The 11,754-nt window shown below is 43.6% G+C and overlaps 1 protein-coding gene across 1 annotated transcript; it reads right to left on the bottom strand.

The window, feature by feature from the left end:
* Nucleotides 1-6,179: 6,179 nt before the first annotated feature.
* On the bottom strand, nucleotides 6,180-7,753 carry LOC117510729 (growth arrest and DNA damage-inducible protein GADD45 gamma-like). Its single transcript, XM_034170555.1, has 4 exons — nucleotides 7,597-7,753; nucleotides 7,405-7,506; nucleotides 7,083-7,293; nucleotides 6,180-6,948 (listed from the first exon to the last, which is right to left on the bottom strand). Exons 1-4 carry the CDS (start codon nucleotides 7,647-7,649, stop codon nucleotides 6,835-6,837), a joined length of 480 nt encoding a protein of 159 aa, XP_034026446.1. The 5' UTR covers nucleotides 7,650-7,753; the 3' UTR covers nucleotides 6,180-6,834.
* Between the last annotated feature and the right edge of the window lie 4,001 nt (nucleotides 7,754-11,754).

Below are 11,754 nucleotides of genomic sequence, written 5' to 3'. Positions count from 1 at the left end.
TTATCTCTTCTAGATTGGACTACTGCAATGTTTTATTTTCTGGTTTACCTCAGTCTAGCATTAGGGCTCTCCAATTGGTTCAAAATGCTGCAGCCAGACTTCTGACATGAAGCAGAAAGTTCGATCACATTACACCCATTTTGGCATCCATTCACTGGCTTCCTGTCCCAGTGAGATCAGATTTTAAGGTTCTGCTACTAGGGTGAATAAGAAGTCTGCGGGTCACAGAGCTTTCTCTTACCATGCCCCTGTTCTGTGGAATGATCTCCCTGTGTCAATAAAACAGTCAGATTCTGTGGAGGCTTTCAAGTCCAGACTTAAGATGCACTTATTTTCCCTTTCATATGGCTAGCATACTGGCATAGTATAGTTCTACGCTTTTCACTCTTTTAATTCATTTTATTGGAAAACATGCTGCGGCCTCAACTTTACCTAAATTCTGGGTCTTTTAATGAAGCTCAGGGCTAGTGGCTGGAGATCACCTTAGTATTTCCTGTTTTTCTTGTTTAATGCTGCCAAATTATACTGTATTTGTTGTCTTTCTGATGCTTGATTCTGTTTTTTCTCTCTGTTTAAGGTGCAGCTCCATCCAGAGATGGGTGTGGTATCTGTGCTGGAGATCCTCCTGTCCTGTGCACCAACAGCTTTTCCTGTATATTCATTTTGTGAATTGTTTTGCAGTTTTTGTCAGTAGTATGGCCCAAGCAGAGGGTCACCCCTTTGAGTCTGGTCTGCTTGAGGTTTCTTCCTCAGAGGGAGTTTTTCCTTACCACTGTTGCTCTGGGGGTTAGTAAGGTTAGACCTTACTTGTGTGAAGCGCCTTGAGGCAACTCTGTTGTGATTTGGCGCTATATAAATGAAAATAAATTGAAAAATAAATTGTAAAATTGAAAGCTCTGAGCCAGCTGGTACTCAAGCACACTAACTCAATAACAAATCGTCATAAACGTCCAAGCTCAGTCCAGCTCTGCTTCTCAAACACCAATTAGAGCGAACTAAACCATCAATCAAGCAAAAGAAGACTATTTGGAACACTGGACAAACCAATTTCCCAACCAAAGCAGAATGAATACCTATCCGAACCTGAAAAGAGAAGCTGAACTGGCAGAGTATTGTGTCTTTGTCAGACAACACAGAGGCAAATCCTGACCAAGTACAAGCTCAGTGACCACAACCTGCCAGTGGACCACCCTAGCTGCCAATGGAGCAAACAATATGTGGTCAGTGTCAGGCAGAGAAGGTTCTTTCTTCCTTAAATTAAAAAAAAAAAAAGTTTGGAGACACTGCAGACAACAACAAATTGGCTATACTTCTCGGTGAAAGGCCTTCTGCTGCCTTGACAGCAAAATACAGTATGTCTTATGATGTCATGGTCTAAGACATAAACTTGAATTCACACACACACACACATCTATCATCCTATTATTATGTATTGTAGTACTGTTTGCATATTACATCACCAGATATACAGCTTCATGATGAAGTGGTATTGAGGAGGATTTTCTAAAGAAGACCTGAACGTTTATGACTTTGTCATGACTTCTGTCTGACTTTACTGTGGGGTCATTCATACCAATCAATCACAAATATATTGCTGGTCAATATATGTTTTAGATCATCCATATAGGCTTCTCGGTTGTTGAACTATACAAAAACAAAAAGATCTTTTTTGGACCATGATTTCATTAATCTTTGACCAAACTACTCCAAAGTTTACTCGCCACTAAATATCTACCCAAGTAATATTTCCACCAAGTTTGATCCATCTTGGCTCGTTGGTTGTTGAGATATATAAAAAAGGAAGCAGGCGAGGGGGAGTGGACTATGTTTTGACCAAACTACTTCAAAATCAAATCATTTTTAGTTATCTATCCAAGTAATATTCCCACCAAGCTTGAAGGAAATCCATCCAGCCACTTTTGAATTACCTTGTCCAGGTCCACAGAGAGAGAGAGAGAGAGAGAGAGAGAGAGAGAGAGAGAGAGAGAGAGAGAGAGAGATCAGTGAAAACAATATCCTGCTATGACAAGCTTTGCCAATGTGCAGACCAATAAACAAACTTGGTTAATTAGAGTTCAGTGAACTTAAATGCCCATAATAATAAAATGTCCTGATAAAAGCATTTTGCACTTTAACACACAGCTGTAGTCAGGCACTGACCCAGTAACCTATTGGATTGTGGTGTCGCTGACTGAAATTTCCCCGTGCCGGATTGTATTTTCGTTATTGCATGTGCAATACCGGCTTCCGACAAAGTTGAACTTTGGCGTGCAGGTTTTGTGTCATCAGTCATTCACCACTGACTGGTGATATTGCTGATACATTTGTTGACTAGAATTTGACATTCAGATTACTTGTGTTGAACATCAGAATTTAATAGCGTCTATGGGAGATCTTCTCTCCTGTTGGGGTCTGTTGTGAGTCTGAAGTGTGAGTGATTAGCTGTCAAGCTCAGTATGGTCTTGTGATTTTGCCCATACTCACATATTTTTCAGCAAGTCATTGATGTTTTGGATGATGTTTACTTGAACACGATGGAAACTGAAACAGTCAGTGAATTCTAATTGGATGTAAATTCAGACTGTAGTAAACTCAGAATGTGTGACTTGTTATTGTCTGTACTCCTGTTGTTCCTGAAAACTAGCTGCCCGTGCTCCATTGCACCAGTGCCAGTCCAAAAATCATAGATCTGCATATGGTAAAGTGATTACAGATGCACCTTCAGACCTTGCTGCTCATATTCTTAGTTCTGAGATTTGGTACTTTCTACAGAACAAAAATACAAACTGAGCAACCCCAATTGCTCAATTTGCCCAATGCTATCTGTTTTTTGTTTTGTTTTTTCCTTGCACACCACGTCTGAGAATTGTTTGTCTCCATGTGTATTACACTTGCAGACAGAATTATTGCTCGAGGTGATATTGGTTGTTGTCCTGTTTGTCCAACCTTCCATCTGCCTATGAATAAAAAAAAAATCCTGGAATTTTGATCCAATTTTGACCAAACGTGGTGCAATAATTGAGGACCAGCCAAGGATAAAGTGTTATGATTTTTAATCAAATAATTTGAAGTCAAAGTTACAAGACAAGGTCAAGCTTTTAGCCCAATGCTTAGTGGCTATCTAGGATAGCTATGTCAGTGAACCGGTTAAAGATACACCTGTGGTTATAATACTGAATTGTAAACCCATTTCTATTGCTAGCATGACCTATGACCTTGCGCAACCTTGAAATGTCAAATCCATTTAGAATGGACATATTGAGGAATTGTTAAAGCTGGACAGCCTTTCAAATTTCAGAAAACTGACAAAATGTAGTTTCCACTGAAATGTTTGTGTTTGTGCATGTTAATGTTCATTTATTTTTTTTAGTGTGTTACAAAAGTGCAGATCCCACACAGACCGCACTGGGATTTGGCACAAGTTTTACACCAGATCCCCTTCCTGATCCAACTCCAGTTTTACCGGAGAACCAAACACAGCCCTGGTCTTCCTAAGAGGTCCCCCATCCAAGTACTAACCAGGACCCACTCTGCTTAGTTGATGAGATCTGAGAGGATCAGGCTTTTTTAGGACCAGCTGCTTTTTTAACATTTTTAAAATGGTTAGGTTTATTCAGCTGCATAAGAGGTTAGGGTTAGGGTTAGGGTTAGGGTTAGGGTGGAGCCGCATGGTGTAAAGCAACGCCATGATGAAGCCTCACAGGACATGTTGGGGCATGTCCAGCTCATGCTCAATTTCTCGGATAATCACATGACTGAAAAGCAACCAGAAGCCATCTGAAAGCCGTCCTGTGAGACCAACACGGAGGTGGTTTTGTCCCGCGCCATGAACGGCACGGTGGCGCAATCCTCCGCTTTTCTTTCCATGAAAAAAACTCCTGTAACATTGGAATGTGCCGAAAAAGTGCTGATGTCCATGTCTCCTGCCTTTTTGTGAAAGTCAGACGACATCCTGGATCAACAAAGCCTTCACGTTGGAAATGATCTGGTTGTTTCAGCGGGGTGTCAGCCTGTCGATCGGCGCTCGGAGCGCGCTCTCAGCAGTTGTGGGCCGTCCTTAAAGCAGCAGTAACACTCCTTAATCTGTGTAATCCCCACAAAATCGTCCCTGAAAGCCATATTAATTTTCCGAACGGTGTCCACCTGGAAGTCTTTCACAGTTTCTGGAAAAAAATTGATGCAGCAAAGCTCCAAATCGTTCAGACATTTATTCGCAATAAAAAAAACGACGAGAGGGGTGGACCACTGCTCACACAAAGCCTGCTCACAGGCGAATGACGCAACCGACAGGCGTGAAAAAACTCACGCATGCGCACAAAGGTTCAAGCTTGGCTGATGCAATCACACGTGATTCAAATCCATATGGTTTTTGAAAAAAATAAAAAGGTCCGATACTTTTCTAACAGACCTCGTATAAATGTTTATTTCATCTTAACTTTAACAGGTTTATACAGAAATACTGCTGTTTTGGCTCATATTTTGCCATCTTGGATTATTTTGTTTGAGTGAGTGACCAACATGAGGCTGGTCAGGCTACTTTAACTTGGATTGGCAGTCGCTGTCTCACATCACTCATCATTTGCATAAAATGCATCTGTCGTCTAGTTTGGCCCCACCTAGCTGGCGGCATCGCGACAACGGCAGCTCCTTGCGTTGCCTCTGTTGCTTGTAGCTAATGTAACCAAGGGGTAAGCATTTGTGCAAAGTAGTTGTACGCTTGGGGACAATGGTGCAGAATATTATCCAGAAAATGGAAAGACCAGATTACTCCTGTATGTCAACGTCCTTGTCAGGACAACATGAAACTTAATGAGCTGCACTAATGTATCAGTGAGTTTTTACAGTATTACTTTCTCGCATAACTTTCTGATGCGAGTCCAACTATAGCTTTGAGTGTTTGTTTGAGTTTCATGTCTTTTTAAGTGAACTGTGAATCTGCCATGTACCTTCCAAAGCAGGTCTCGGTTTCCACAGAAATCCCCTTTCCAGAAGCGTTCTCGTCGTATGAGTCTACGAGAGCTTCCTCTGTTCTTAGAAAGTTGAAGAATTACTTCTCACCGAGAGGGATGCGTGACGTGCATGTGTGCTATGTGCGCGTGCCTGCACTTGTGTGCTAAAAGGTGAGTGCAGAGTATGACCAGCGGTTGGCTGGAGAGTGCGGTGGTGTCTGTAAAAACAAGCGAGTTCCTCTGAACTCTCCTTCCTTTGATGTGGGCTGGTCTTACTGTCAGTTTGTACTCAACATTAATCACAAGGCCTTCCTTGAACTCCACCTCATCTCTGATATCCTTCCTATCCTATCTGATTTTGATGAGCTCAACCTGGCAACTTGGCAGCACAGTGGATTACTGGTTCGCACTGTTGCCTCACAGCAAGAAGGTCACAGGTTTGATTCCCACTTGTGACCTTTCTGTGTGGAGCTTGCATGTTCTCGGTGTGTTTGCGTCGTCCCACATTTAAAGACATGCAGTTTGGTGAACTGAAAACTTTGTAATTGTCCAGATCTCCCTTGCAAAAGAGGTTTTGATCTCAATGGGACTAACGTGGTCAAATTAAAATTAAACCTGTGTATGCACATAGATACAGGACTTCAAATCCACACATGCATATAGTCTTTTATTTATTTATTTTGTATGTGTGTGTGTATGTGCACAGGGTTTTTTCCTGGAATTGTGTATTTATCTGCAAAAACAAATTGCCAAATTTATTAAAGTGCACCCTCCATTCATGCAACTTGCAGCAAGATGGGATGTAACAGGTTATTGGTGCACACTATACCAGCCCATTGCACAGAAATCTAAAGTAAGCACTCTGCTGCAGGCCTGATTTCGGTCTGCAGCTATTGTGCAAAGCTGTGGGGTAAATCAGCTGCTCTGTGAGCAGTAACAGGTCAGTGCACGGAAAGAGTGCATGCCGTAATCTTTTTTATGCTGTAACTGCTCTGCTCTCTCTCTCTCTCTCTCTCTTGCTCTCAGGCACCAAGTCACTCTATCTTGCTTTCTGTAAGCCACCTCCTTCTTATCTTGCAGCTTTTAAAATATGCAACTGATTACTGTGAAGCAGCATTTCCTGGTATTTCTGTCTCTTTACAGTCTGCTGCTGCTGCTTCCCATGGCTAGATAAGCATTTACTAAACCCACTTGCATACCACAGAGAAATAATTTGTCGGACAAGAACTGTTTGGTTTCAAAGATTTATTCACAACTATAGAAAAAAAATGTACATTTCAAAGTGAGATTTGAATTGTTTGCACATTTTACAGTAAAAAATATATTTATATATGTCATCATCTGCGAAAATGCAGACTTTTCAAGAAGCAGCTCAGGATTTGCAAGCAAAAGTCTCTGGTTATTCCTCCTGGTGTAGCTGCTTTGGGAAAGAAAACTAAAGTCTGTGTATTCATCTCGGATTCCTTCCTGGGGCCTGCTGTCTCTCTTCTTTGTCTCTTTCCCACGACCCCAGGAGCCTCCAAACTCACACAAGTCCATTTCTTGCACAGTCTCTTTCTCCTCCTGGTTGTACCCCCAAAACTTTTTTTTCTTCTTTTGTCCAGGGCAATCATCAGGGTCACCACCTTTTCCTGCAGGCGCTGCACCACCTCCTCAGTGTCATTCAGTGCACAAACACCTGACCCAGTCCACGCTTGACCTCTGAACTTCACCTTTTCCTGACGGTAATCCAGAACCCTGAATGCACCCGTAGGGTCTGCAGCCGCAGCCTCTTAATCCAGACATGAGTCCGACGAGGCTTGACGCCCCACCTGAAGCCCAGCTCCTTTTTTCCTTCCTCTTCATCATCTTCAACACGTGAAGCGTTTTGCAGGAGGTCGTCAGGTCAGCGCTCGGGCAGCGTGATGGCAGGAACCCAGTCACACACGCTGCGGCTCTCGTCACAGAACAGAGCCAGCTGCTCCAGAGCCGGATGCTTCCACGGGTCGGCGCTGGGGCTCTGGAAAAAAAAACAACCAACAAAAAGAAGCAGGCACATGATTAGATGTTGCGCAGACACGCGGGAGTGACGAGTGCATGAGTCACGCCACGCGCTGCCGGCTCCTCGTGAGAGCGCGCGCGTGGGAAACGTACCGTGACGAGAATGCAGTGCGCGTCCTTGGGCTCGCCGGTCTCGTCGGCGCCCACCAGGTCAGCCAGACGTTCGATGTCGTTGACGCGCACCACGTTGATGTCGTTGTCGAAGCAGAAGGCCTGGATGAGGGTGAAGTGGATCTGCAGCGCGATGTCCCACTCGTACTCTTCATCCGTGGCCAAGACGCAGAATGCCACGCTGTCCGGGTCACTGTGGAGAAGAAACACGACGAGGACGCGTTAGGATCCACAACTCCAACATTTTTTTAAGTTGCGCTTTAAGTATAAAAAAGAGAAAAGAATAAAATCCTGCAACACTTACACATTCATCACTTTGGCGGACTCGTAAACTCCGACTGTCAGGGATTCTTGCTTCTTGGCAGCCACCAGCAGCTCCTCCAGGGCAGCGCCTGCACTGAGCACCCTTCACACAACAAAACGCACCGTCAGGAATCTGCACAAATCGTTTCAAACAGTCTGCTTCGGCGCTGCGTCCGTGCGCAAAACACCCTACCTGTCTGCGTTTTCCATCGGGCTCTCTTGTTGTTGGACCTCTTCAAGAGTCATAATTGTAATCCAAAAGGCGATCGTGACGTTGCAGCGAATAGAACCGGGTTGTGTCAGTGTGTTCCGAAGCGCTGTCTCGTGTTATTCTGAGCTCGGAATAAGCTGTGGGTGGTTTTATAAGGCAGGCAGCGTAGTTTCTCGGCAAGGGGCGGTGTTTTCCGCTGCTGCCTCATGTTATTGGCTCAGAGTAAACCGGAGAGAGGAAAGCAAAAGTCCCCGGTGATCATGTTGACAACCCCACGTGAGTTAAGATTAAAACATTTTCAAGAAATCCCCCCCCGCTCCCCGCCCCAACCTGCGCCCCCTACACCGAGTCCTTGTCAACATCCAACATGAGCACAGTGTGGAAAAGCTCAAAGTCCAGAACTCTGAGAGGAAAACAAAAGCTCATTTCGGCCAGTTCTTTGAGAAAGTAGGGAACGTCTTAATTTAGCACAGTGCTTTGATGTTTGTCATAAACGGCGATGCGCATTGAAGTGATGGCATAAAAAACAAGTGCCGCCGTGCGCCAATCAGTCGGTTGCGCACGAATGGAACATGTCGGGACAAATAAATCACCGAACTTTAAGTGAAAAAGAGCAGCGAATTCATTGTCATGTAAAACATCAGGAAGGACTGCTGGACTTTCCCAGTTCACGGAAACACTTGTGTGTTATATTTAGCTAATCGAAAATTTCCCTCTAGTCTCGGTTTGTTGCACTTGATAAACAGCTTGTTGCGGGTGCACCTGCGCGCGTGTCACTGTTAGACTGTTATCCAACGCCCTGCCTGTTTAGGAGTCTGCAGGCTTTTGCCCTGACCCCGGCACAGCGATACTTTTAGGTCAAGTGACCGAAAGCAGTTCGTGGTCCGGCTGACACCGGCACACGCCGCGTTTGACTCAGTGCGTCCCCGACGCGTGTCAGAGGACAAAAGGAGACTCTGTGACCCACCCACCCCGTGGGCGAGCACACGCTGCAGCGCCTCACACACACACACAAACACACACACAAATGTTGTTATTATTATAATTATCATTATCATCACTCTATGCGTTCAGACGCCTCACAAATATGCACTCACACCCTTAAAAAATAAAGAGCACACATGCACCTTTCAGTAGTACCCTAGGGCCAATTTAACGTAAGGTGACTCGTGTCTTTATTCAGCATAATTCATCTGAGACAAACATTAAGACCTGTGCGTAATTACGCACGGATAGGTTGGTCGTGTTTTGGTTTGCAAATGATGTTACAGTTTGAAAGATGTATTATAACTGCTAAAAACCACAAAATAAAAAATAAATCAAAGATATCGTGGAGGGCGTGGGTGTTGGGATAGTACTCTAAAACCTTTAGCTCTGAGTGATGAGTCAAACGATGAACCACACTGACATTTATTCCAATGCAAATGAGACTGCGCATTTGGTAATTGGATGACCTTTTGATTCATGTCGGAGCAGCTGTTGATCAAGGCGTCGTGTCGTACACGGAGAGAGCAGCATTCACAGCAGGGATTAATAAAAAAAAAAAAAAAACACCTTCTCTGAGGGGGGCTACAACAGTCTGCAGGTTTTCATTCCATCTTGTCCCCTGTGCGCATAATTCTACAGATTAATTCCTGCAGCGGCGCTCAGCGGCTATAATTCACCAGCTGGAATAAAAAAGTGTGCTGCACAAGATCAGGGCTGCTTGGTGTCAGAATGTGAGCACACATCGCCATCTGCTGTTCGTCTAGTCGGTGACCTTTCCTCCACACAAGTCCCAAACATGTGGAATAAACTCATGATCTCACTGTGAGTCACCAAGCAGGCTCTGTGATGTTTTTCCGCTGCAGCTACTTTTACAACCAGACAAAAACTGTCTGACAGCCCCGGACCTGGAACACGATCACAACAAAACAGCAGACATTTAGGAGTGAGATGATGTGAAATTCTCTATTAGAATGAAATATGTATTTCTCAGAAGTTGTGATGGAGACGGGTGTGTGTGACCTGCAGAGGGGTTTTTATGCAATCACTTAAAAAGCTGTTATTTTGATGCCGTGTTATAAATGTAAGTGAAATTTTGTGCCATTCACAGGTCTAAGTATAGCTCAAAGCAGTGAGGCCTAAAGTGCAGGGAAATCCCAAGATGAGTGGGGAAATCAGGATGGGGAAGAAAAGACAAAAAAAAAAGAAGAGAAACTCCCTTAGTAACCTTAAAAAAAATCAGGAAGTGAGCTCAAAATCATTTAAAAATCAGCTGCTATCTGCTGACCATTACCTTATTGTGCTGCAAAATGTCATTGGATGTCACATTTGAAGTTTGCTTGCTCATGGGCAACCAGATGTCTTTGTGTAACGGAGGCCAGCAGGTGTCGCTGAGCAGATGTAGTTAGTAAACCTCATTCCCAACAGCTCAAAAGGATTCTCTGGTCACAAGGTGCCCTGGGTTTTAGCCTTCTGGTTAGAGAGTCCGACTCCCACGCCGGAGCTCGTGAGTTCGCGTCCTGAGGGGAGCGAAGTCATAACAACACAACGCAGAGTGCAGCCACTACATTTGGAAATCGTAAGTCTGTTAGGCAGAAATAAACTCAACTACCCCCTGAAAAAACATGTCTGAGCTGAAATATAAAATCATAGTACAGAGGTCTCAAACCGGTTCCAGAAAGGGCCGAGAGGGTGCAGGCTTTCTGTGCAGCCACCCACTCCAGCAGGTGATTTCACTGATTAACATCACTTTGAACAGGTGAAATCAGTTAATCAGTGAAATCACCTGCTGGAGTGGGTGGCTGCACAGAAAGCCTGCACCCTCTCGGCCCTTTCTGGAACCGGTTTGAGACCTCTGTCATAGTAGTTTGTTTTCCTGATTGTTTTAGTATTTTCTTCAGTTTCGCTGTAGTGGATTCAATGTGGATACACCGTTGGGTTCAGTGCAAGAACATTTTCTTGAACCTCTCAAATGTCTTGTATGTTTTTAGTACAATGGACTGATATGAGCGTGCCATATACAGTATGCCAGTTCACATAAACACTCGGAAATCCAGATAATTTCATAAATTACACGTGTAAACCTGCTGAACCTGCTATCAGAGGTGACCAATCTGAGCACCGGGATCAGCAGCACCAGACAGATACTTTATTTCTGAAGAGTTACTTCAGTAACTGTAAAATGATGTACCACTGTCAGAATAAACTTTAAATCTGGAATTGTGAACAGGATAAAAAGTGGAATTAAGGGATCTGCTAAACCATCAAATGGGGGGAAAAAATAAGGATGACACTTTTTTGCAGTTTCACCTCATGAGGGCTGGGCTCTGTCACTGATAAATAAGTAATGGTTCGACATAAAAATGGATTTCAGAACATTTCATTACATTATGGCTTTCGCTGTCTGCCATGGGAGAGGGTCAATGGTCAGTATCTCACCGCTACAGAGATGAACAGAATATTACAGTTTTTGCCAATTGCTTACACACATTTTGCAAAATTTGGCTCACTGTGTCAAAACTTGACACACAAGCAAGATAAGACACAACACTTGTCCAACCCCTCACAGCTCTGTCAAAATGAAACCCTACAATCAAACCTATCAATCCCTTTTAAAATGTCATTTTAGCAACAAAATGATACACACATGCACCATTTGAAACACTTTCAAATCAACAGCAACACACTGATGTGTTTTACACAAAACACTGAAGTCAAAAAAATGTTATTTACTTTTTCTCAAACAAGAGCTGAAAGTTACAGTATTCAGCAACAAAAGTGTTATTTCCCTGTTTTTTTTGTTTTGTTTTGTTTTTACAAAGAAATAGACATTTCTTACAAATACCTAAAGAAAGATAGAGTACTGTACAGTTCAAATTCAAAACACAAATCAGAACAATGAAAACGTGTTGACAGTACTGTACTTTACACTTACATGGCACGGTAACATCAGAATGATAAATGGACTGCATTTATACAGCGCTTTTCCATCAGTATCACCCATTCACACAGACACACACACACCAATATCAGAATGACATTGCACTTGACAGTACTGTCTATCCACTGTGTGGCAGCTGAGGTTTGGGTGAACCCTTTGTCCAGCTTCCCTCAGTGTGAGGCTGTGGTTCTTCACATGGTCCACCAAAGTTGGTC

The sequence above is a fragment of the Thalassophryne amazonica genome, chromosome 5 (assembly GCF_902500255.1).
Source record: "Thalassophryne amazonica chromosome 5, fThaAma1.1, whole genome shotgun sequence".
Lineage (NCBI taxonomy): Eukaryota > Metazoa > Chordata > Actinopteri > Batrachoidiformes > Batrachoididae > Thalassophryne > Thalassophryne amazonica.
Note: the sequence above shows the minus strand (reverse complement) of the source record. Positions and strands in the feature narration are given on the sequence as shown.

What these genes read in the sequence shown, in the direction of transcription:
- LOC117510729 (XM_034170555.1), bottom strand. Translation starts at nt 7,649, where the DNA reads ATGACTCTTGAAGAGGTCCAACAACAAGAGAGCCCGATGGAAAACGCA. An exon ending in CCGATGGAAAACGCAGACAG is followed by an intron (nt 7,507 to 7,596) that starts GTAGGGTGTTTT and finishes TGTTGTGTGAAG; the next exon opens with GGTGCTCAGTGCAGGCGCTG. An exon ending in TCCGCCAAAGTGATGAATGT is followed by an intron (nt 7,294 to 7,404) that starts GTAAGTGTTGCA and finishes TCTTCTCCACAG; the next exon opens with TGACCCGGACAGCGTGGCAT.